The sequence below is a fragment of the Saimiri boliviensis genome, chromosome 2, assembly GCF_048565385.1.
Source record: "Saimiri boliviensis isolate mSaiBol1 chromosome 2, mSaiBol1.pri, whole genome shotgun sequence".
Classification (NCBI taxonomy): Eukaryota; Metazoa; Chordata; class Mammalia; order Primates; family Cebidae; genus Saimiri; species Saimiri boliviensis.
This window is the reverse complement of record NC_133450.1, coordinates 10,216,717-10,242,366: the sequence shown is the minus strand read 5'-3', so window position 1 is coordinate 10,242,366 and position 25,650 is coordinate 10,216,717. Positions and strand designations below refer to the sequence as shown.

The 25,650-nt window shown below is 52.8% G+C and overlaps 1 protein-coding gene across 1 annotated transcript; it reads right to left on the bottom strand.

Moving 5' to 3' along the window:
* Positions 1–3,543: 3,543 nt before the first annotated feature.
* On the bottom strand, positions 3,544–24,862 carry CLN6 (CLN6 transmembrane ER protein). Its single transcript, XM_074392746.1, has 7 exons — positions 24,646–24,862; positions 15,437–15,551; positions 10,783–10,881; positions 7,898–8,086; positions 7,484–7,539; positions 5,248–5,370; positions 3,544–3,814 (listed from the first exon to the last, which is right to left on the bottom strand). Exons 1-7 carry the CDS (start codon positions 24,726–24,728, stop codon positions 3,544–3,546), a joined length of 936 nt encoding a protein of 311 aa, XP_074248847.1. The 5' UTR covers positions 24,729–24,862.
* Positions 24,863–25,650: the final 788 nt, after the last annotated feature.

Below are 25,650 nucleotides of genomic sequence, written 5' to 3'. Positions count from 1 at the left end.
TGTCCACAGCTGAAGTCTATGGGGCTCTACACCCAGGGTCTGGCTCACAAGCAGCAGATGTGGCCGCACGGGTGTGCCCTACACTAGGCCCCCAGCCCAGGTGCGAGTGGGTGCTGGCCAGGGGCTGCACTGCCCATAGGAAGAGGGGTGTCGTGCCACTTTCACACAGGAACACGGACAGGCTGGGCTGCCTGGGCTCCATTCTCCCTCCCCTGCTCCTTTCCTGACCGCCTCCATGTGGAAAGTGTGATTTTCGGCCGGGGGGGTGGCTCATACCTGTAATCCCAGCACTTTGGGAGGCTGAGGCAGATGGATCACGAGGTCAGGCATTCAAGACCAGCCTGGCCAGCATGGTGAAACCCCACCTCTACTAAAAAGACAAAATCCGCTGGGCGTGGTGGCACGCAATGTAATCCCGCTGCTCGGGAGGCTGAGGCAGGAGAATCGCTTGAACCCGGGAGGTGGAGGTTGCAGTGAGCTGAGATCGCAACACTGCACTCCAGCCTGGGTAACAGGGCGAAAAAAATTAAAACAGTAAAAAAAATTTTTTTTTAAAGTGTGTTTTTTTTCCCCAAATCATGTCCCCGAGTCACCTCTTCACATCTGTTTCTAGACCCGGAGAATTTTAGCGGGGGACTCAACTCCTCCCTGTCAGAGTTTGAGCCCCCTCCCCTCTACCAACCCCAGGACAGGGGTGAGAAGCGGGAAGCCACTGCTTTAAGCCACTTGTGTGGCACTTTGTTTAATGATGGCTGCCCCAGCAAACTGACGGGAGGCCCGCACCTGGTGCCGGGAGTGTGAGGTACTGAGTGTGGTCCTGCAGCCATGCCGACAAAACCCATTCATGCAGATCTGGGAAGTCTGCGTGGGGCGGGGATGCTGCCTTCCTCACAGGCTCTGCGGAAGCTGATGCTGCAGGCCTGGGGACCACACTTTTGAGCAGCCAGCGCCTAGAATGGTGGTTCCCAAACTTGAGGCTGCATCGGAATCACTGGCCAGGCCCTGTCCTGGAGTTTCTGATTTTGGGGGACAGGGTGGAGAATTTGTCTCTTCCTTTGCCATCCTGGAGCCAGTCATCCAGGCCACACTTAAAGAACCACTGGCAGGCCGGACACAGCGGCTCACGCCTGTAATCCCAGCATTTTGGGAGGCTGTGGGTAGATCACAAGGTCAGGAGTTCAACACCAGCCTGGCCAGCGGTGAAACCCTGTCTCTACTAAAAATACCAAAAAATCAGCCAGGCGTGGTGGTGCCCGCCTGTAATCCCAGCTACTTGGGAGGCTGAGGCAGGAGAATCACTTGAACCAAGGTGGTGGAGGTTGCACTGAGCGGAGATCGCACCACTGAACTCCAGCCTGGGCGACAGAGCGAAACTCTAGCTCCAAAAAAAAAAAAAAAAAAGAACCACTGGCCTAGTTTTCTAGGTCAAGTGAAGCCAGGTTGCAGTTGAGGAGTATTTCTAGGAAAACAAGGAAACTTCCCAAAGAGATCTTGGCCAAGAGGGGCGCGCGTCGCCAAGGCTCTGATAATCTGCTGTGACTCACTTTCGTTAAGTGTTTACTTTCATGCCTGGTTTCTACTGACCTTTTTGTTTCAACTATTTTCTTATCATAAGGGTCCCCCCCCCCAACCCGATTGCATAAGCTTTAGGCCTCACCCGCCCAGGCCCACCCCTGCCTGTGAAATATTCACCCCGTCCTGTAGAGGGCAGCATCCCCGAGGCAGGGAAGGAAGCGAGCAGGTGTGCTGGGCAGGCCGGGGACCCGGATGCAGGATTTGCGTCGTCTCCTGCCCAGCACGGCCTTCCCTCTGTGTTGTCTCGTGACATGAGCCTGGTGAGTCACTGGTGGCTGTGTGGTGAGGGTGAGACCTTTGAATATTGAGAGCGGAGGCCCCAAGGGGTCGAATGACTTCCCCGAGGCTAACTGCTAACGTTCAACTAGCCAGCCTTCCACCTTCCCGCAAGGGGCACCCTCTGCTTCCCCCTCTGGACCAGGGCTGGCGGCACCGCTGGGAGGCCCCGTGGGACAGCCCTGCAGACCCCGTCTCCTGTCCACGGCCCACCCCAGTCTTCTCTGAAGAGCTGAGACTGACCAGGAAGAGGCCAGCCTTGCTCCTCTTCCCACGGAGTGGCATGAGGGGCAGTGGGAGCGCCTGTTCTTGGCGAGACCAGTGCTGAGGGGTCTGCCCAGGGCTGCTGCTAGGGGGAGCCTCTGGCTCTAGCCTGGACCCAGAGCAGTTGGTCTCTCCTGACTCCATGGAACCCCCTCCGGCCTGCCCAGTTCACAGCCCAAGCCAGAAACAGCCGCCAGCCAGGCCTGGCTACACATCAGCCTTTATTCACACCCCTCACCACCCAAGGGGGCCAGCAGACACGGCTGACCCAGGGACTGGGGGGGACCCCAGCAGGGAAGAAGAGTTCGGGGCACGGGGTTCCCTGAGAGCACAGGAGAGGAGACAGGGCCCAGGAAAGGCGAGACAGGCCCTCCTGAGACACGAGCACACACAGGCCCGTGCTGGCCAGATGAGGCGATGGGTCATTCTGCTGTGAAGACACCTGTCCCCATGCCTGGGAGAAGGCGGGGCGGGGGGCAGGGAGGACATCATGCTGAGGACGAGGCCTCCCTTCTCTGGGAGCAGGGCTGTGGCAGGAGGCATGAGATTCTGGAGGAGGCAAGGTTGACTAGAGTCTCAAGGTGGCCCGACTCCTTCAACAGGGCTCCAGGAACAGTGCTCATGAGGGACAGCTCTGCCCTCCATGGTAGCTCAAAGCCTGTAGCCAGGCTGCCTGAAGCATGTGCCACAGTTCTTCTGGAGTGGGAGGAGGCGGACAGGGCTTCGGGTAGGGGAGGGCCAGCTGGAGAGCTGGAGTGCCAGGGGAGTGGGCAGCGCCTGCTGGCTCCGTACCTCACAGGCCGGAGCCTGGGCGAAGCCTGGCGTGCACACAGCCGCCATGCAGGGAGAGGGCAGTGACAGGAGAGAGCCACTCACCTGTCCCAGAGCTTCTCCCAAGGGTGTCAGCAACCCCAACCTACTGACCTGCTTTGGGACCACTGGCCCTTCTAGAGCAAATGAGGCCCAGAGAGGGCAAACGCTTCGCTCAGCAGCCACAGGAGGCTGACGTCACCTGTCACGTAGGGCTGGGGTGGGCCTGAGGGACGAGCCAGGTGCTGGGTGGGCAACACACCAGGTCCCCTCCTGGCCTCTGCCCCACCCAGACCTCCCCTGCACAGCTACCAGAAGATGTCCAGGAAGAACGGACCAGCCCTGAGTCGTGAGAAGTGTGGTCGGGTATAGAGGAGGCAAGGGCCTGGACTTTCAAAACTTGACCACAGTAGTAGAGTCTGAAAATGATGCACTCTGCACACACATACAAGACACACACACGCACACACACAGGAATCCATGCACACGAGGCACACCCACCCATGCTCTCGGTCTCTGGTTGCACATCCACCTCCACACCCCTCCCACTCGTGTAATCGGACGCCCTCCAGGGCCCACCTCCCACCCAGCAGAGCGCCAGAGCCTGGGGCTCGGGACTCAGTGCCGATTGCTGACGTGAAGGGTGTAGAAAGCCCAAGGCTCGGGGACGTAGATGACACCCGGGTACTTCTTCCTGAGCACAGGGTCATTCCACAGCCAGGCGACCCACAGCGCCACAAGCAAGAGGGTGAGTGCGAAGGAGGAGAAGAGGAACAGGCCGTTGCTGTCCAGGAAGAGGCGCTTACGCTTCTGGTGCAGGACGAGGGCCAGCATGGCGAAGAAGGTGAAGATGAAGAGGATGAAGATCTGGCCCTCGGTGACCAGGTACCTGGAGAGGGCAGGGGTGGGTGAGGCAGCGGCCGCGGCAACCCCGTCCTGCCGGGCATCCCGCCCTGGCAGAACAGTCCTCTGGTGCCAGCATTTGGTGAACTGCACCGCCCTAAGCTGCAGTCCAGGGGCGGCGGATTGGTTTAGCTGCCACGGTGACTGTTTTTGACATGTTGAGTTTGTTGCCGATATTTAAATAATCTGCAAATGTGTATTTCTGGCTTCCCTGGTCACATTAAGTTTGTATTTCCACATGACAAAAATTGACTAGGGGAGAAAGCAGCAAACAATTGCCGCTCCTCCTGCAGCTCCCCCCGCGCCAATACGCCACGGGTAAGACGGGCAGGAAGCTTTCTCCCCTAACGTCTGTCCTCACTGTAGCTGCCACCCATTCTTTTTTCTTTTTTAATGAGACGCTGGGGTGCAATGGTGTGATCTTGGCTCACGCAACCTCTGCCTCCCAACTAGCTAGGATTAAGGTGCAAGCCACCACACCCGGTTAGTTTTGTATTTTTAGTAGAGATGGGGTTTCTCCATGTTGGTCAGGCTGGTCTCGAACTTCCGACCCTCAGGTGATCTGCCTGCCTTAGCCTCCTAAAGTGCTGGGATTACTGGCATGCGCCACCATGCCCGGTCTCCCATTCTTTTTAATACCCGGGGAGCATACAGATGAGCCCCGGTGGGCATCTCAGCCACACAGGGGCAGGCCAGAGAGAGGGGCTAGAGATGGGCCAGGAAAGGAGGCCCTTTTCATTTTGAGGGAGGCCTCCCATCAGAGAAGGGCCCAGTCCTGCCCCAACCCGGTTCTTCCCCTGACACCCACAACCCCAAGGTGACCTGTCTCCAGGGCAGAAGTGACAGAGAAGGGACAGGAGACTGGCTGATGCCCGAGTCCTCTCTGATGGGAAGAAGAGAGAGCCCCAGGCCAGGAGCCCCCATGCCATGAACCCCCCGATCTGTCTTTGGCCTGTCCACAGTGCTTTACATTTGATGAAGTCCCTCTCTCCCCTCAGCATCTTCATCATCTGAGAGGGAAACAGGCAGGTATCATCATCCCCATTTCACTGAGGCAGAAACCGTGGCCCGTCACAGGGCTTGGTGTTGGTGGGGGATTGTCCCAGCTTCACAGCAGCACTGGGGTTCCTGACATGGGGTGCACAGAGAGAGGGGCTTGAGGACGGAGAGACTGCGCACCTCATCTTCTCCTTCCGCCTCCCTGCCACCCCTAGGCCTGGGCTTCCTGGAAACAAAGGCCACCACAGGGCACTGTCACGGTCCCCACTAGACCCTAGAGGAAGCAGGGGCCCAGAGAGGGCCAGTCTCCCCACCCCCCGCCAGGGCCACACAGCAGGTCCACAGGCAAGTGCAGAATTCTCCTGCTGTGGCTCACTCAGTGCCTCTGCCTCTGCCCCCACGCTGCCGACATCCACTCACCAGTAGTACAGGCCACTGGGTGCCACCAGGAGCAGGGCAGGCCCTGGTATCAAGCTCTCAGCTTTAGAAGCAGTAAAGCAGCCGCTGAAGTACATGAAGAGGATGAGGAAGAAGGGGATGTACCTGCGGGGGGAAGGCCAGTGCCTTAGAGGCCTGCTCTCGGCCCTCTTCCCCACTGCCTCTGCACCAGCTCCCACAGGGCCCCATGGAGTGCCACGTCATGGTTTACAAACGCCTGGCCTGGGTGAGAGGCGCTCCTTTCCACCCGACCTTGCCCGTGCTGGGTGTCAAAGGTGGGACAGAAACAGGAAGGCAAGGCACGTGTGAGTCAGAGGCCCAGAGGCATCCACACCGCCAAGGGAACCTCACCAGCTCTGTTGGGGGGAGTGTTTGTGGGGGAGTGTGTCTCATGCACCACAGACACCAGCAACCCAGCCCCACACCAGCCTGGAGACAGAGGCACCTCTGGGCTGAGGATGGAGAGGATGGAGGTCCGAATGTTAAAAAAAGAGAACAGGAGGCCGGGCGCGGTGGCTCAAGCCTGTAATCCCAGCACTTTGGGAGGCCGAGGCGGGTGGATCACGAGGTCAAGAGATCGAGACCATCCTGGTCAACATGGTGAAACCCCGTCTCTACTAAAGGTGCAAAAAATTAGCTGGGCATGGTGGCATGTGCCTGTAATCCCAGCTACTCAGGAGGCTGAGGCAGGAGAATTGCCTGAACCCAGGAGGCGGAGGTTGCGGTGAGCCGAGATCGCGCCATTGCACTCCAGCCTGGGTAACAAGAGCGAAACTCCGTCTCAAAAAAAAAAAAAAAAGAGAGAGAACAGGCCGGGCGCAGTGCCTCACGCCTATAATCCCAGCACACCGGGTGGCTGAGGCCGGCGGATCACCTGAGGTTGGGAGTTTGAGACCAGCCTTACCAACATGGTGACATCCCATCTCTACTAAAAATATAAAAGTAGCTGGGCATGGCGGCTCACGCTTGTAATCCCAGCTGCTCAGGAGGCTGAGTCAGGAGAATTGCTTGAACCTGGGAGGCGGAGGTTGTGGTGAACTGAGATCATCACATCACTGCGCTCCAGCCCGGGCAACAAGAGCAAAACTCTGTCTCAAAAAAAAAATAAAAATAAAAAATAAAACAGCACCTGTGGGGGCCTCTCAGTGAAGCACTGCACCCACACTCAGCATACAGCCCCAGCCCCACCCCCACCCTGGACATCTCACCCCAAAATGCCACCCTCTCCCCTCTCCACACACTGGCTCCCTTGCTCCCACCTGTGCTGACTTTCACCTGTATACCTGCTTGCCTCTTCTCACCTGGACCTGCTTCCTGCTGGAGCTCCGGCTCACTGTTCCTAGCCCCTCCACCCTTCCCCAACCTTCTGTGGGAAGAGCCTCTGGCAAACTCGAGGGAAAGATAGCAGGAGGCCTGTCCAGGGACCCTGGACCAGCTGAGCCAGGAGGACTGACTTTGCAGGGCCTTAAAAACCCTGGAGGAGCCCGTGCGGGGTGCACATGGCGTCAGCACCAGCTCCAGGGCTGGCCCTCACCTCCTAGCTGTAACCCTCGGAGCCCTCCTCCCTCTGGCCTCAGTTTCTCCTGGTAAGATGGGTGGCTGGAACAGATGAAGCCTCCCAGCCTGGGCCTGGGATCTCCTAAGGCTGAGGCCACATTTCTGAGGTCTCCCCCGACTGCAGGGAACAGGGTAGGCGGGAAAGGGCGCTCCCCTGGGAGTTCTGAGGAGGGGGAAACGCTAACAGCACACCCCTCCCCAGCCTAATCCCGCTGGCTCCCCTCAGCTTCCTCCACTGCCAAAAAGCAGGCCGGACATGGGTCGGGGGTCCCTGGCTCTGCCCCCGCCCCCTGCATTGCCATCTGGGGTTGTTTATCAGGGACACGTCCTCCTCCCCCACTCTCCGTGCTCAGCCTTGGCAAGCGAGGACCACAGCCGCTCGCTGACCTCTGCTGGCCGCTGCAGGCACTGAGGGCTGGGCGGGGGCGGCGATGCAGGCGGGAAGCCGGGGCCCAGGGCCTGGAACTGCAGCTGGGTCTCCAGGGCAACCTCAGGGAACAATCTCACTGGAGGCTGAGCTCACAGCCCTTTCCAGGGGATGAGACTCAGCATATGGGAGACCTGCGGCCTAGACAGCCTTGCCCAGTGTGTCCCTGAGGCCAGTGACAGAGCTGGCCTGTGGCTGGGGCCCCTGGGATAGACAGATGGGCCCATCACTCACCACATGCAGTGACCCAGGTACTCATCATAATAGTAGAGGAGCTCAAAGGAGTCGATCTGAGGGAGGCACCGGCAGAGCAGAGTGGGGGAGGGGGTGCCAATGTCAGTCCAGGGAGGTGCTGAGGCCCCATGTAGCCCCTCCGACCACCTCCTCCCAGTCCCAGGCCTCCCCCACTGCCTTGTTCCCTACCCCTGGACTTGCCCTCTGTTAGACAGGCCCAGGCAGGAGCCAGTCTGTGCACCACTTTCTAAGAACCCTTGAGCATCCTAGCTTGGCCAGGCGATGGTGCCCTCACCTAGCAGAATGCCTTTAGTGGAAGGACAGGTGTGGCCAGGGGTGGGGGCAATTTCTTCAGCCTCCCAGGGCGGACTGTTCCCCAAGGGCTTACAGGCAGGGAGCAGGAGGGGGCCTCACCAGTGTCTCTGGCTTGAGATTCTTGATGATCGGGTTCTCACGGACAGACAGATGGTGCTGGTAGCCACTGAAGAGCAGGCGGTGATTGACAGAGTCGCCCACCAGGTGGATGCTGGCACCCATGATGAAGACGATGATGCTGACGTAGATGATGGAGCGGGGCAGGGTGCGGGGGGACCGCTCGATGAGCTGGGGTTCAGAGTGGGGTTGCCAGCGTGACCCCACCTCCATCATAGTATGTGACACCCTCTGCTTCCCCCCTCACACCTGGGGTGGGATGGACACTTCCAGCTGGAAAGCCACTTGGAAAAGTGGCGGGTCCCTTTTAGCAGGCCAGCCCAGCCTCCAGATCCTCCCGTGGCACCTATGAACCCAGGCGAGGCTGGGGAGCAGCACTGGCCCACTTTACCCAGGGAGGAAAAAGACCCAGAGGGCCAACTCCTTGCCCGAGGTCAAACATGAGCTGTAAGCTGAAGAGGACAGCCCAGCCTTCAGGGACAGCCCTGGCTATGTCCCTGGGTGGCTGGCCCAGCCTGCTGAAGGGACCCTCTGATTTCCGAGTGACTGGTCCACAGCAAACATGAAGAAAATGTCAGCTATTTAACTGAGAAAATGCTACTATTTAACTGAGAACACACTGGGATTCTGAGATCATACCCCTCCTGTTTCTGGAGATTTGAAATATCTGTCAATACAAAATGATGGTGATAGTAGATGGTGACACAGGCTGAGTATCCCTCATCTGAAATGTTTCAGATTTTGGATTTTGGAATATTTGCACATATACAACGAGCTATCTTGGGAATGCATATGCAAGTCTAAACATGAAATTAATTTGTTTCTTTTTTCTTTGAGACAGGGACTCACTCTGTCACTCGGGCTAGAGTGTAGTGGCTCAAGAGACCTTCCCACCTCAGCCCCCAGAGCAGCTGGGACTACAGGTATGTACCACTATGCCGAGCTCCCTTTTAAATTTTTTGTAGAGATGGGGTCTCACTATGTTGCCCACACTGGTCTCAAACTCCTGGTTTCAAGCAGTCCTCCCGCATCAGCCTCCCAAAGTACTGAGATTACAGGTGTGAGCCATCATGCCTGGAAAAACTTGTTTATGTTTCATATATGCCTTATACACACAGGCTGAAGGTAATTTTATATGTTAATAATTTTATACATGAAACAAAGTTTGTGGTAAGTACTTATGCGTGGAATTTTCTTTTTTGAGATGGAGTCTAACTCTGTCCCCCAGGCTGGAGTGCAGTGGTGTAATCTCAGCTCACTGCAACCTCCACCTGCTGGGTTCAAGAGATTCTCCTGCCTCAGCCTCCCAAGCAGCTGGGACTACAGGCATGTACCAACACGCCTGGCTAATGTTTTTTGTATTTTTATTGGAGACAGGGTTTCACCATGTTGGTGGGACTGGTCTTGAACTCCTGACCTCAGGTGATCCGCCTGCCTAAGCCTTCTGAAGTGCTGGGATTACAGGCATGAGCCACTGTGCCTGGGCCTAAATTTTTGTTTTTGTTTTTTTGAGATGGAGTCCTGCTCTCTTGCCCAGACAGAATGCAATGGCGTGATCTTGGCTCACTGCAACCTCTACCTCCTGGGTTCAAGTGATTCTCCTGCCTCAGCTTCCCGAGTAGCTGGGACTACAGGCGCCTGCCAGCATGCCCAGCTAATTTTTTTATTTTTATTTTTAGTAGAGACGGGGTTTCACCATGTTGGCCAGGCTGGTCTCCAACTCCTGACCTCAGGTGATCTACCCGTCTTAGCCTCCCAAAGTGCTGGATTATAGGCATGAGCCACCACACCTGGCCAGTTTTTTTGTATTTTTAACGGAAATGGGGTTTCACCATGTTGGCCAGGCTGGTCTCGAACTCCTGACCTCAACTGATCCGCCTGCCTCGGCTTCCCAAAGTGCTGGGATTACAGGAGTGAGCCACCGTGCTTGGCTAAATTTTCTACTTGTGGTATCATGCCAGTGCTTAAAAGGTTTCAGACTTTGGAGCATTTTGGATTTGAGATTTTTGGATTAAAGATGCTCAACCTATAGTAGTTTTAAAGCCCTTACTTGGCGGAGTATAAAGCCAGCAGTCCCTGCTCTGTGCTCCCAGTGACGTCTCAGGGCTCTCCAGGGTGGAGGATGGAGTTCAGCTGCTAGGGCCGCCTCTCCTGCCACCTGGCTACTTCCTGTCTTCCCAGTAGGTCCCTGACCTCTCCCTGGACCCCCAGTCACTCCTGCCTCAGTTTCCCCAAATGTTTTTTTGTTTTTTTTTTTTTTTGAGACGGAGTTTCGCTCTTGTTACCCAGGCTGGAGTGCAATGGCGCGATCTCGGCTCACCGCAACCTCCGCCTCCTGGGTTCAGGCAATTCTCCTGCCTCAGCCTCCGGAGTAGCTGGGATTACAGGCACGTGCCACCATGCCCAGCTAATTTTTTGCACCTTTAGTAGAGACGGGGTTTCACCATGTTGACCAGGATGGTCTCGATCTCTTGACCTCGTGATCCACCCGCCTCGACCTCCCAAAGTGCTGGGATTACAGGCTTGAGCCACCGCGCCCGGCTCCCCAAATGTTTTAGGGTTTCCCAAGCACAGCCTTGTCTTCAGGTCCTTGTATCTGTACAGCTCTCTGCTTCCCCTTGCTGGCACACCAGGCTGAGGCCTAAATCAAAAGCCCTTCTTTGGGGGGTCCTTTTCCATCCTTCCTGGCCAAAGGCAGCTCTGCCTCAGGCCCCAGGCCCTGGACATGCTGCTCTGTCACAGCCTTCACCCCCCAGCAGCAGGCAGGAGCATGCTTGAATTAGCACACAGGGCTTAGCATCACCTTCCTGCCAGGTGTGCAAAGAATGAGGATGACAGGAGAGAGTGGGGGCCGTGGGGCACAGTACCTTGAGCAGGAGAAAGGGCGTGATGATGTTGTAGGCCATGTGGAAGTAGTCCCCAACACTGGGCTTGTTGAGTGGAAACCATTCCAGAGGGAATACCAGCTGGGAGCAAACAGAAGAATGAGCTCACCCGGGCGCAGCCCCACATGGCCCTCAGGCCTCAAGGAATTCTGCCCCAAATGCTGCCCACCCCCACCCCCCCCACCCCTTGTCCCCCCATCATGTACACTTAATTCTTTCTGTGATCTCTGGACTTCCTGGCAGCCCTGGGACAAAGGTTTATCCAGACAGGGAAACTGAGTCCCAGAGGAGGTAACAGACTTTTCCCCAGATACAGAGGAGATATAATTCCAGGCAGGGCCTGACCTTGTGCCCCTCACCCATCAGATACCAAATAAATGGCTCTGATAGCAGCTTGGGAGTTGGCAGGCTCCTTGGGGACTCCGTTGTGGCACCAACTTGCTGGGTGACCCTAGGCTAGTCCTTCCCCTCTCTGGGCCTCAGTTTCCCCATCTATAACACAAGAGAGGTGCCCCAGAGGGCCTCCTTGAACTCTTTGGGTTTTGGCTTTCCAAGGTGAGTCTCCTGACTGCTAGGCCTTGGTGTGGAAAGTGTTCTATCCACTAAGTGGAGGAGCTGCTTCCAAACTAGGTTCAAAGTACACATTAGGAGACAAAGTAGAAGATAAGCATGCTCTACAAAGTAGCTTCAGCGTTTCCTTCCCTACCTCCCCAGACAGAGGCAGGCAGACCGGGGCAGTTCCTCCCTTAGAATGCCCTCTCCTCTGTGCCTCGGCCTTGTCCAGGCCAGCATGAAAACTCCTATGCAGGGTCAACGCATCTCACAATCCCCCAAACTGTACTCCTAGTATCTGTTGGTAGAAAACACATGTGATGCTCAAAGGTTTCAAGGAAGGATTTAGATGGTTACCTCTTTTAACGCAGACGTGCCACATTGGATAAACTAAACCTGCAGAAATAAAACTCCCAGAATGCAGCAATCTCAATCTCTCTCTCCTTCTCTTATTAAGTGTGCATGTGTGGATCTGTCTCTACCTACATCATATACATACTTGCTAAAATACTCTTCGTGATAGCAAAATACCAGAAATAGGCTGACTCTTCAATCAAACAGGAACAGTTGAATCCATGATAGTAATGCTTACCATGGAAAGTTAAGTAGCCATTAACAGAAACGACACCTTATATGTACCAACATGGAGAGAGATCTAGAATATATTCTATTTTTTTTTCTTACTTATTTTGATCCTCCTGCCTTGGCCTCCCAAAGTGCTGGAATGACATGTGTAAGCCCTCATGCCCCGCTGCACGATATAGTCTAAAAGAAAACAAGCAGGTTGCAGAATAAAGTATAAAGCAAAATCTCATTGTGGTTAGAAGGGAAAAGGATGTATACGTGTGTTTACATGAGCAGAGAAAAGAGTGAAAGGGTGTTCTCCAAACTGTCAGCAGTGGGACAGGAAAGGGGTAGGGTGAGCGTAACACTTCTTTATGTTACAACTATGACACGTTACTTTTATAACTTGTAAATGTTTTTGTTTTTAGTTGTTACAAATCTGCAACTGTTATGCATACATTTGAAAATCTCTGGAGTGTACATGAGCTTTCTGAATGTCTACTCTCCACCACGTCCCCACTTAGGGTTACAGTGGTCACAGTATCTCTGACCAGGATGGGGGAAGTGATCTGCCCAACAGGAGGCACTGTTATGCCAGTAGAAGCTGAGTGCCAGTGAGTAAGGGGAGCCACCAGCCCACTCCTGGCCTCATCTCTCCCTCTTCCTGGAGCACCAGTTTGATGGGCAGCTTCTTTGGCACCCAGTATATGGTTTCTTCATGCTGGAAGAGAGATCCAAGCAGCTGGTCCAACCAGTCTTCTTGGAGAGAACAGAAATGAAGCCCAGAGGACAGTGACTTGCCCAAGGTCACCCATAAACCCAACCAGATGCCCTGACTCTTGGCTCAATTCCTCTTATTTTTCCACATTTAAAAGGCAACCTTCAAAAAGTCTGCATGAAGGAGAACCAGCACCCACCATCACTCCCTGAAGGCAGTGCCAGGGGAGTCTCACTCTGTCGCTAGGCTGGAGAGAAGGGTGCAATCTTGGCTCACTGCAACCTCCGCCTCTCTGGTTCAAGCAATTCCCCTGTAGCTAGAGCCTCCCGAGTAGCTAGGACTTCAGGTGCATGCTACCACGCCCAGCTAGTTTTTGTATTTTTAGTAGAGATGGGGTTTCACCACATTGGCCAGGATGGTCTCGATCTCCTGACCTCGTGATCCACCTGCCTCAGCCTCCCAAAGTGCTGGCATTACAGGCGTGAGCCACCGTAACTGGCCTGGCAGGTTTTCTTTATGCCCATCAAGTCTTTGATTCCAGGAAGACAAGCTCGTTACTGACTTGCAATTAGTCAGTCTGCATGTCATTTAGGAACCTTCTTTCTCCTTAAATATTCCAGGTTGCTCTACAGTATCCACAATTTCTGCTTAATGGCTAGGAAACACACTCTATAATGGGCATAGCAAAACTCATTTACCCAGTCCCTAATGCTAGACACTCAAGTCGCTTCTAAGGTTTGTCTATTATAAACACCACTGCAAGGGACATTTTTGGGTTAGAGGAAGCTGTTGTCTTCTTGCTGATTATATCCTTGCAGGCAGATTCTTGGAAGGGTATTACTGGATCAGCAGGGTGAAGAGATTAGGATTCTGGATATTTATGTGACAGAGTTCAACCTTGTCAACCAACTTTTTGAAGGGGCTCTGAGGCCAGAGGGCCTGGGCAGATGCTGGCCTCTCTGCTTGCCTTGAGCCAATTACTTTTTCTCTCTCTCCTCAAGTTTCCTCATCTATAAAATTGAGATTGGCAATAGTGTTGATATGAGAATTAAATAAACTGAAACACATAAAGAGCTTAGAACAGAGTAAGCATTTGATATGTTAGCCACTATTCTTACCTTGCTATAACAATTGAACACCTGTTGTGTTAGGTACTATTCTAAGTACTAGTTATAATCTTGCCAAGTTGTTACTTATGAATTATTACTGCTTTCCAAAAGGGCTTTGCTTTTTGTTTGTTTTGGTTTTTGAGACAGGGTCTCATTCTGTAGCCCAGGCTGGAGTGCAGTGGCGTGAGCATGGCTCACTGCAGCCTCGACTTTCCAGGCTCAGGAGATCTTCCCAGCTAAGCCCTCAAGTAGCTGGGACTACAGGTGCACATCACATGCCCAGCTAATTTTCAAATGTTTTGTAGAGACGGGGGTCTTACTATATTGCCCTGACTGGTCTCAAACTCCTGAGCTCAAGTGATCTTCCTATCTCAGCTTCCCAAAGTGCTAGGATTATAGGCATGAGCCATCATGCCCGTCCCCAAAGGGGCTTTGCTAATTTGCACAATCACTAGCATTTACAAAGTGCCAGTTTCGGCACTGGATATTGTTAATTTTAATTTTTATTTTTTTGAGATGGAGTTTTGCTCTTGTTGCTCAGGCTGGAGTGCAATGGTGCAATCTTGGCTCACTGCAACCTCCACCTCCTGGGTTCATGCAATTCTTCTGCCTCAGCCTCCTAAGTAGCTGGGACTACAGGTATGCGCCACCATGCCTGGCTAATTCTGTATTTTTAGTAGAGATGGGGTTTCTCCATGTTGGTCAGGGTGATCTTGAACTCCCAACCTCAGCTGATCCACCCGCCTCAGCCTCCCAGAGTGCTGGGATTACAGGCATGAGCCACCATGGCCAGCAGGATATTTTTATTTTCACACTTGAATTTGCTGAGTGACTTTCAAAAAGTCACTCACCCTTTATCATCCAGTAAACTGAGAGAATAGGCCTGGATGCCTCCATAATCTTTTGGCTCTATGACTATGGCCCGTCAGGCAACTGCCAGCAGGTTAGGTGGAAGAGGTCTGGGGAACATGAATAGTCACACTGTGCCCCCTCTACCAAATAATGATACATGGTGATACTTCACTGAATTTTCTTCACATTCATCTATTTATTATGCAGCTATTGCCTATCAATTATCTATCTATCTATCAATCATCCATCCTCCCACTATAAGCAAGGGGCACTGGTGCCCTCCCAGCATCAATCTCTTCTATGGAGACCACCACTGTATACTAAAGGGTGAAGTAGCCTTGGAGGGCAGGGGCTGGTTTTACTGGATGGCAGTAAAAATTACCCACGGCTCATAGTCACATATAATATGCAAAACCAGCCTACGTACCTCAACTCCAGAAAAAAATAATACTATCCCAAGTTATCCCAAGGTAATGGGGAAGGACGGGGGGATGCTCCACTTCCTTTCCCATAGCCCTTCGGCTGTCTTGGTGATTCAGATAAACCTGGTTCACCTGCTTCCAGACACAGGCCAGAGGGGGCTACAGTATTACACTATGACTTGTTCAGGACCACCCCATGAGAGTCGGGGCACAGTATGACTTCAGCCCCGCCACTTGCTGGCAGTGGCCTGATGGCCCAAGTCACGGAGCTAAGGATATGAAGGCATCCGGGCCTATTCTCTCAGTGTACTGAGATATAAAGGAGAAGTGACTTGTCTAACTAAGGTCACTTGGCGAATTCAAGTCACACTAAGTGCCCTCAGTGCTGGTCGGGGCCCTGTGTACCGTTTTACACTCACCATGGCAATGGGGCGCCCAAAGTCCAGAACCCAGTTCTGCAGTGTGAAGTAGAACCAGAGGTCAAGGTGGAAGGGAGCCGCGCGGGCAGCCTCATCAGGGCTGACAGAGCCGTGCCTGGGAAGGAACCAGACAAGAGAGGTCAGCTCTTCTCTCCTCCTCCACCAAAATCTTCTCCTGAGATAAGCCACAAAGAGGTGTGGGGATGTGAAGACCGTTCTCAACACACAACTGAGTTCTAGGGATAGGGTTTTGCTGGAAATACTGGAGTCTGGCCCTGTGGTCAAGGGGAAGGTGGACTTCAGCTGCCCCGACCTTAGCTTCCCTGTGATTCAGGAAGGAAACAGCTAAACAGGTGTAACTGCTGGGCTTTCTCTCCTACCGAATGATGGAGGAAATTGAGTAAGGCAAAGGATGCAATCGTGGCTGAAAAGCCTAAAACATGATGATGGATGACGGCAGGGACCTTGGTTGAGCACTTAGTATATTCCAGGCACTATTGTTCGCTGTTTATACGTATTATCTCATTTAATCCTCATAGAAACCTTTCGAGGTTGAAATATAACCCCCATTTTACAAGTGACAGAACTGAGGCCCAAGAGGCTCAATAACTTGCTCAAGGTCACACGGCTAGGGATTTAAACCCAAACGACTGGACTCCTGAGCTTCTACTTTGAACCTCCATCCCATCGTTGGGTCCATGATGATTGGCCCATGGGATGGGCGTGTGACCAGAGCTGGGCCAATCAGAGCCCTCCAGCGAAATGTGCCTCAGAGAGACCGAAACGGATAGGGCCTCCTGCTCCCTTGATTCCAGCTCCTTTGATTCTATGAGGTCAGGCTGGGCTGCTGGTGTTCCTCTTCTCAGCAGTCTACAGTGGAACCTGAGGAGCCAGCAGAAGCAAGGTGATGTGAGAGGCACAGCAGGAAAGGGAGTGCTGCCATGACACATCTTTGGAGGCCTGTCCCTGCCACAAAGCACTGGTCATCTGCTGTTCACAGATGCACTAAAGTTCCAGCACCAGTGCTGCCTGCTCTCGGAAGCTTTTCCCAAAGCCCCACCAGCTCACTGCAGGGAGCACTTCAATGCCAACTCAGTGTGGCCATGACATAATGGGGCTGGAGTTGTATACTCCCATCTAGACCCTTGAGAACAGGGGTGACCTTTAAGGTTCTTCCAACTCACCCACCTCCCTATCAAAGTCCAAATCCTCTTTACAGAGTCCCTGCAATTACTTGCACACCTCCAGCGACAAGCAGCCCAACACCTCCTAAGATGACTGACATTTGAGTTTCATCATCTCATTTGTGCCAAGAACAGGCACCAGGTACCACAAATCTGTATTTCTCCAGAGTTCTGAGCTCAGGCCCTGGTCCCTACTCAGCAATTACTGGCTGGTTAAAACAGTCACAAGGACCAGTTACTCCTTTTTTTTTTTTTTTTTTTTGAGACAGAGTCTCGCACTGTCACCCAGGCTAGAGCACAATGGCGAGATCTCGGCTCACTGAAACCTTGAGATCAGGGGTGACCTTTAAAGTTCTCCTAAGGTTCAAGCGATTCTCCTGCCTCAGCCTCCCGAGTAGCTGAAATTACAGGCACCCACTACCATGCCTGGCTAATTTTTTGTATTTTTAGTAGAGACAGGGTTTCGCTTTGTTGGCTAGGCTGGTCTTGAACTCCTGACCTCGTGATCCACCCGCCTTGGCCTCCCAAAGTGCTGGGATTACAGACATGAGCCACTGCGCTGGGCTCTAGTGACTCCTTTTCTAGTGGCAAACATCAGCTTAGAGGCACTGCAAAGAATGTCTTCTGTCAATATTGCTGTTGCTTTCATAATTTTCCGGGGTCCCTTCCTGCCAATTCCAAGGATGATCCCTACTGGCTGGTAGAGTACCCCCACACAGCGGGGTAAGCTCTTGAGGGAATCTCATTTTCTGGTGGCAGCAAGACAGGTTGGGCAGGCCTTCCCTAGGTCAACTAAGTCTTCCTGTCCCCTCTATTCAGTACTCCTCGCCCCCTCATTGAACAACAACTGCGTGCAGTGCTAGGACTTTACCTGCACTATCTCATCTAATCTGTGTGTCTGCTTCACAGCTGAGGATACTGAGGCTTAGAGGGATTAGGTGCTCTTGTGTTGCCCAGGTTGGCCTTGAACACGTAGCCTCGCCTCCTCAAGCGCCAGGACAACTGGCCTGAGCCACAGCAGCTTCTGGGATTAGGTGATAAAGCCACCTATGTAGTAAGGAGCTGTGGTGACAATTCCTTTGTCGGGCTATTTCCCACCCCCTGCTTCTTCTGGTAAGACATGATATTTCCTTGGCCACCATAAGGGCCAGTGACCTAGGTTGGCCCAATGGGACTTTTCTAACTGGAGGTGGGGAAAAGAGCTCCTTTCTTTATTGGCACTGGGTTCTAAGAGTGCAAGCCCAGGACTGCCTACAGCCAAGATTCCACCCTCAAGAGACAGCCAGGTAAGAATGAAGTAGCCTCGCAGAGAGGATCAGGGAGAGGGGGAGAAAAAGCGCTGGCACTGTTCATGTTCCCGGTTTGTGATCTGGCCATATGAGCCAACACATTCCTTTTTGCTAAGGATGGTGGAGTTCACACTGGCTTTCTGTCACTTGCAGCCCAGTCATCCTGAATAACACACAGAATTCAAACCTGGGTTTATATTAATTCAAGACCTGTGCTCTTAACAGCTTGCTATTTTGTTTTTTGTTGTTTTTTTAGAGACAGGGTCACCCAGGCTGGAGTGCAGTGGCCTGATCACAGCTCACTGCAGCCTCGACCTCCCAGGCTCAAGCAATCCTCCCACCTCAGTCTCCTGGGTAGCTGGGACTACAGGTGCATGCCACTATGCCCAGCTAATTTTTTTTTTTGTAGAAATGAGGTCTCACTATGTTTAACAAGCTGGCCTCAAATTCCTGGGCTCAAGTAATCAACCCATCTCGGCCATCCAAAGTGCTGGGATTACAGCTGTGAGCCAGGGTGCCTGGCCAACAGCTTGCTATTCTGTTTTTGATTACTAGGCTTATCAGGAGATCAAGTTAGAAAGGGGTCATCGTGGCCTAGAGCAATATACAAAGCTTGCATAAAGGAAGGGAGCCTCAAGGCACAGAGGGAGGAATCTAACTAGACCGAAAAGCAGGAGAGCAGGGGAAAGGCCTGGAGGTGGAATTGAAGAAGATGCTGCAGGGAGCCAGATAAAGAGAAGGGAGGGGCGGCTGGATCTTCAGGCTGGACAGATATTCAGTAACTGTGAGGACTGCTCAGTGGTCTGAGACCAGTGACCAACACAGACGCCCTACCCAGCTCCTTCCTTAGTGACCATCAGGGTAAGGCTTCAAAAAGCAGACAGTGAGAGAAGCGCCTGCTGCTGAGCTTTGGAGGCCTGCTGAGAACAGGACTTATAAAAGGAGCTATGTCTGGAAGGCTGTGGTCCATGGCTATTTTTGCCAGCTATAAGTGGGGTCTCCGGAACCAAAGGGAGCACACAGCTCTTCTTAAAATTAAAGGTGTTGGCCGGGCGCGGTGGTTCAAGCCTGTAATCCCAGCACTTTGGGAGGCCGAGGCGGGTGGATCACAAGGTCGAGAGATCGAGACCAACCTGGTCAACATGGTGAAACCCCGTCTCTACTAAAAATACAAAAAATTAGCTGGGCATGGTGGCGTGTGCCTGTAATCCCAGCTACTCAGGAGGCTGAGGCAGGAGAATTGCCTGAACCCAGGAGGCGGAGGTTGCAGTGAGCCGAGATCGCGCCATTGCACTCCAGCCTGGGTAACAAGAGCGAAACTCCGTCTCAAAAAAAAAAAAAAAAAAAAATTAAAGGTGTTTATGCCCAAGACGAAACAGAATTCTATTTGGGCAACAGATGTGCTTATGTATCCAAAGCAAAGAACAACACAGTGACTCCTGGTGGCAAACCAAACAAAACCAGAGTAATCTGGGGAAAGGTAACTCAGGCCCATGGAAACAGTGGCATGGTTTATGCCAAATTCTGAAGCAACCTTCCTGCTAAGGCCATTGGACACAGAATCCGAGTGATGATGCTGTACCCCTCAAGGTCAAGGATCTAAGCTAATGAAAAGTTAATAAATAAATGCGGATTTGTGCTCTTGTTTAAAAAAAAAAAATGCAGACAGTGATAACCTACAGGCCCAAAGAATTTGGGTGGAAAAGGAGATAACAGCCTTCATTCAGTGTCTTGCTCTGATACCAACAAACTGGGCAAAAAGTGGGATATTCTCTATAAGAAATAAAGCTATTTTGAAAGCCTGAACACTTAGATGAGTGTATCTGGAAGTTATGGGTACCTAGCACATACTAGAGGCCCAGTGACTATCTCCTCCTCCACCTCAGGAAGCACCTTGGTCAATGAGAATCCCTGTCATTAGTACAGCCTAACTTAGTAGGACAGGCCAAAAAAAAAAAAAAAAAAAAAAAAAAGGAGGGGGGCTGGGGCCAGTGGCTCATGCCTATAATCTCAGCACTTTGGAAGGCCAAGGAGGGCAGATCACCTGAGGTCAGGAGTTCGAGACTAGCCTGGCCAACATAGTGTCTGTTATTTATAAACATATAAAATCAGCCAGGCACGGTGGCATGCCCCTGTAATCCCAGCTACTTGGGAGGCTGAAGCAAGAGAATCGCTTGAACCTGGGAGGTGGAGGTTGCAGGGTGCCAAGATCGCACCATTGCGCTCCAGCCTGGGCCACAAGAGTAAAACTTTGTCTCAAAAACAAAACAAAACAAAACAAATAAAAAACCCGTCTCTAAAAAATAAAAATGAAAATTAACTGGGTATGGTGGCATGTATCTGTAGTTCCAGCTACTCAGGAGGCCGAGGCAGGATGATCACTTAAGCCTGGGAGGTTGAGGCTTCAGTGAGCTACGATCGCACCACTGCGCTTTATCCTGGGTGACAGAGTAAGAATCTATCGACCAGAAAAAGCAGGCGCACAGGGTAGATATTCAGTACCCAGCTTGCAAATCAAGATTAGACTGGGTGCAGTGGCTCATGCCTGTAATCCCAGCACTTTGGGAGGCTGAGGTGGGCAGATCACGTGAGGCCAGGAATTCAAGAGCAGCCTGACCAACATGATGAAATGCTGTCTCTACTAAAGAAACAAAACTAGCCCAGTGTGGTGGTGCACGCCTATAATCCCAGCTACTGGGGAGGCTGAGGCATGAGAATCACTTGAACTCCGGAGGCAGAGGTTGCAGTGAGCTGAGACAGCATCACTACACTGTCTGAGCAACACAGCAAGACTGTCTCAAAAAAAGAAAAAGAAAAAGAAAAAAGACTGATGAACACCTGCATGGTTTTCTTCTCTTGGAACTCTGCCCACGGGAGGCAAATCATGGAACAATAAAGGCATCCTCTCACCCCGCTCCTGTCCTGGGGATGAGCAGCCTCAAGCCTGTCCCAAGTTCCTGGCTCCACAGACTTTGCACACGGAGCCCCCAGTCTGCGCCAGCTCTAGGTGTCAATCACTAGCAAATGCTGCTGAGAACAATGGGGATGGCACAATAGCAGGTAACCCGAAACAAGGTTATTAGACTCTTCTCTCCTTCCCAGCTTTACAAGTCTACCATATGGTGACAGTGACACCATGACAGTTGAGGAGTGTGTGGCGTACACTGAAAATACTTCAGGCTGTCAGCAGCACCTGCAGGGCTGCCTGGCAGAAAAGGAAGGGGTTTCATCCTGAAGAAGTCAAGCAATGACCCACAAATGGGGAACTACAGAGAGACTAATTTTGGTTCTATTTAAAGAATGGTGAAATATAAGACAATGAAAAGCTTGAACAGAAAAAAACTGAGGAAATGAAGGCAAATAATGAGAGAAGAAAGAAAGGCAACCAGAAACTCCAAGAAAAACAAAAGCAACATAAGAAAGCAAATTTAACTGGTAGCATTATTTGGCTCTGTTGGAACAATATATACATGGCTCAAATAATGTATACATTCTATATTAATTTTCAATGTGTAGAGTCAACTCACAGATAACACATGGAAGATAATTATGATTTTAAAGTAGAGATAAGTATAATCTACTTTGATAACATGAAAACAGAAGACAGAAATTGCAGGAAATGGTGAGGAAAGCTGAAGTTTAGGGTAGGGGACTAATATCCTCTTTTTATTTTTTATTTTTTGGGACAAGGTCTTGCTCTGTTGCCCAGGCTGGACTGCAGTGGCACAGTCCTGGTTCCTTGCAGCCTTGACCTACCAGCCTCAAGTGATCCTCCCATCTCAGCCTCCTGAGTGGCTAGGACCACAGAATGGCATATGCCGCCGTGTATGACTAACTTTAAAATTGTTTTCTTTTTCCTAAAGGAATCAAAGGCTGGGCGCAGTGGCTCACACGTGCAATCCCAGCACTTTGGGAGGCCGAGGCAGGTGAATTACCTAAGGTCAGGATTTCGAGACCAGCCTGGCCAACATGGTGAAACCTCATCTCCACTAAAAATACAAAAATTAGCTGGGTGTAGTAGTGGGTGCCTGTAATCTCAGCTACTCAAGAGGCTGAGGCAGAATTGTTTGAACCGGAAAGGTGGAAGCTGCAGTGAGCCGAGATCGCATTACTGCACTCCAGCCTGGGTGACAAGTAAAACTCCGTCTCAAAAAAATAAATAAAAAATAAAATAAAATTGATGAGCCAAGACATAGCAGTTGGGTATAGTTTTTTTTTTTTTAGAGGGTGGACTTTGAAGACTGTGTGGGTTCATATGCCAGCTCTGCCACTAATGAGATCTGGAGCAAGCTACTTTACTGCTTGGGCCTCAATGTCCTCATCTATAAAATGGAAGGGTCGTGGTTTAACTGATAGATGCAAAAACTTAGAGCAGGGCCTGATCCACAGAAAGTGCTACATAATGTTTGTGATTATTGTAAGCCTATTATTTGGAAATATGAATTTGACTCTGGTAAAAAGAGCTAAAGGAAGCTAAAGTGACTGTCTCTGGTGCCAGGGAAGGGTGGAACAGGAATTGGCAGAAAAGAATGGAGTTCCTGGGGGGGTTGCTTTTTAAAACTTGAAGTTTTTTGGCCGGGCGCGGTGGCTCAAGCCTGTAATCCCAGCACTTTGGGAGGCCGAGGCGGGTGGATCACGAGGTCAAGAGATCGAGACCATCCTGGTCAACATGGTGAAACCCCGTCTCTACTAAAAATACAAAACATTAGCTGGGCATGGTGGCACGTGCCTGTAATCCCAGCTACTCAGGAGGCTGAGGCAGGAGAATTGCCTGAACCCAGGAGGCGGAGGTTGCGGTGAGCCGAGATCGCGCCATTGCACTCCAGCCTGGGTAACAAGAGCGAAACTCCGTCTCAAAAAAAAAAAAAAAAAAACTTGAAGCTTTTAAAATTTGATTTATCATGGGCATTAATTATAATGCTTTCTTTTCTTCTCTCTCTTTTTTTTCTTCTTTGAGACATAGTCTCACTCTGTCACCCAGGCTATAATACAGTGGCACTGTCACAGCTCACTACAGCCTCCATCTGCCAGGCTTAAGTAATTCTGCTGCCTCAGCCTCCTGAGTAGCTGCGATTATGGGGGTGGGCCACCACAACCAGATAATTTTTATATATTTTAGTAGGAACGGGGATTCTCGACGTTGCCCAGGCTGGTCTCGAACTCCTGGACTCAAGTGATCCACCCACCTTGGCCTCCCAAAGTGCTGGGATTACAGGCATGAGCCATGGCATCTGGCCTAATTAAATACTTTCATTATAATACAAAAATGGGCAACAAAGCAGGTGGAAGCTGGCATAGGTGACCTTAAGAGGTAGTGAGCAAAGCACAGATGCAGCAAAGGAAATCCAAGCATCCTAGGAACTGGACAGGACGATTCTGCCTACTGTTTTGAGCAGCAATGATACTGTAGATGGGCTGAGGCCATGCTGTAGGGGGGCAGACTTCACCCTTCATCCAAGCCGTACCACAAATTTCCTCACATGGACTGTGTGCGTGCCAGTGCTCAGAAACTTCCCACGACTCCCCAGTACCTATGGGATAAAGACTGTGTCCTTAACCTGTCACCTAGGACAGGAACCAGGGTGAGACAAGTGAGGCCCCCAGGGCCCAACATGAGAGGCGGCACTCACTGTCAGGGCTGTGCACCCATCCCCAGCGCAAGTGCACTCCAGGCCTCACTCGAGTCCTAGACTTGCTGCAATTAAAGGTCCTTCGCAATCAGTCTGTATCTTCCTGTCACTTTCTTTTACAGCTGGCAAGTTCCAGCACCACTAAACTTCACCTGGGCCAACGTGACCTTTCTCCACTGTTTCCCTGGCTGGATGGAACAGCCTGTCTTCCCTGGGTCCTTTACCGAATCCTCTGAGATTCAGCTCAAGTGCCACTTCCTCCATGAAGCACTCCAAGATGACCTCTCACCCTCACTTGGGCTCTGTCTTTCCTGGTCCCTACTGGATGGTAAGTCTCTCCTACCTTCACCCTGCCCACCCCCTTAGTGCCTGGCACAGCGCTGGGCACACCACAGGCGCTTAAAGAATGCCTGCTTAATGCAGTGAATGTTTCTTATCAGTAAAACCGGACGAAAGTAGAATGGAGCTCTGCTCATGCCATCCAGATACACCAAAAACTTCGCCCCTTTGGTGACAAGGGCTCATTCATTCTCTGGACGGGAGCTTCCACCCTTCTCCGCTGTCTCTTCCATTACATTAGCACTTTCTGGGGTACCCCAGGTCAAGCAGAGCGCCTCCTAATTAACGGCAGAATCAAGTCCTACTCAGGGCTAGGGAGATCCCGAGAACCCGAGAACCCGGAGGCGGCGCCGGAACCTGCGGATAAGTTGGGGGCCCGAGTGACGAGGTGTGTGTGTGTGTCCCCAGCCCCTGGAGAGCTCTCCCAGCGCAGCGGCTGTCCTGGCACCCCCGCCCCCACCCAGGTCGCAGGGGTGCGCGGGAAGGGAGGAAACCCCAAACTCTGGGCGGGGGCTCCTGCCACCCCAGCGACGACAAAGCGGGGAGGCCGAGCCTCGCTGGGCCCTGGGGTCCCCAGGCAGAGACGGGAACGCTGGGGCGACGCCGCTGGGGTAGCGCGCCTCCAAGTCCCCCACGCTCCGCTCCGCCCCCGCCCGGGCTGCACATGAGGTTCCGGCCCCGCAGGCCTCGGAGCGTCACGTGGCGAGGCCCCGGCCCCGGTGCCCAGGCTTCGAGCCCGCCGCTCCCCCCGGCCGGCACGCGCCCACCTGGCCTGCAGGAAGGAGGCGCCCAACTGCGCGCCTGGGCCACCCGCCGCTCCCGGGTGCTGCCGCCTCCGCGCCGCCTCCATGGCTGCCCTGCGGGCTCCTCAGCCCTGGCTTCCCGAGGAAGACACCGGCTCGGCTTAGCTGGCCTGGCGGAGGCCACTGTAAATTCCCAGCGCGGGGCGGGCCCGGACGGGCGGGCAGGAGAGCGCGGCCCCTGGGAGGAGAGGGCGGGGGTGCGGGGAGGGGCGGGGCGGAGGGAGGCGGGCCGGGCGCGGCGGGTGTGGCCTCCTCGCGGGGCGGGGCTGCTGACCGGCCTGGGCTGCGCGCGGGACCACCAGCGGCCTGGCATGTATTGGGGTCCCCTGTCTGCCTAGGGACGGGAATCTCTGCCTAGGCTGGCTGGGTTGGAGTAGGTACCTGGAGATAGACTAAGTTGACTCAAATGCGCCCCCTGGGAACAAGGCAATGTGGGATTTCCCTTGTTCTTGAGGGTGGAGACGAGGAGGCTGCACTGGATACCTGCCACGAGTAGCGCCCGCGTGGTGCAGCACGTGGGTTGCGGATGTTCTAGTGAGGGGCCTGGGTTGCTGGCGGTGACAGTGGGAAAGAGCAAGTGTGTGACATCTAGAGTCATGTGGGAGGTACGGTGACTGCGTCCCTGAATGTAGGGGGTGAGGGGAGAAGAGTGAGGCAGTGGCCGGGTTCTGCCCCTGGGTGGATAGTGGAGGCACCCCCCGGGGAAGTGGGTTGGAGCAGATTTTGCATAAATAAAGATTCATCCTTGGACGCATTAAGCTTGAGTTTGATCAGGAAGGTTGTTAGACCCGTGGTCTGAAGCTCAGGTGAGACCTGGGAGCCCAGCGGACAGGCTTGTGAGTCACGGGAACATACATGACAGACAACCTAAGGGGACAGTGTCCCCAAGTGAAAAGCAGAACCAAGGGTCAAACCTGAGGACAGCCTGCAGGGCAGATTGCCAGGGCTTCATTAGTGGTGCCACTTTGA

Coding starts and splice junctions, on each gene's coding strand:
- CLN6 (XM_074392746.1), bottom strand. CDS start 24,728: ATGGAGGCGGCGCGGAGGCGGCAGCACCCGGGAGCGGCGGGTGGCCCA. Junction 8,087..10,782: donor CGCCCTTTCTCCTGCTCAAG/GTACTGTGCCCC, acceptor TCTGAACCCCAG/CTCATCGAGCGGTCCCCCCG. Junction 5,371..7,483: donor TACCTGGGTCACTGCATGTG/GTGAGTGATGGG, acceptor TTCCCCCCGCAG/GTACATCCCCTTCTTCCTCA.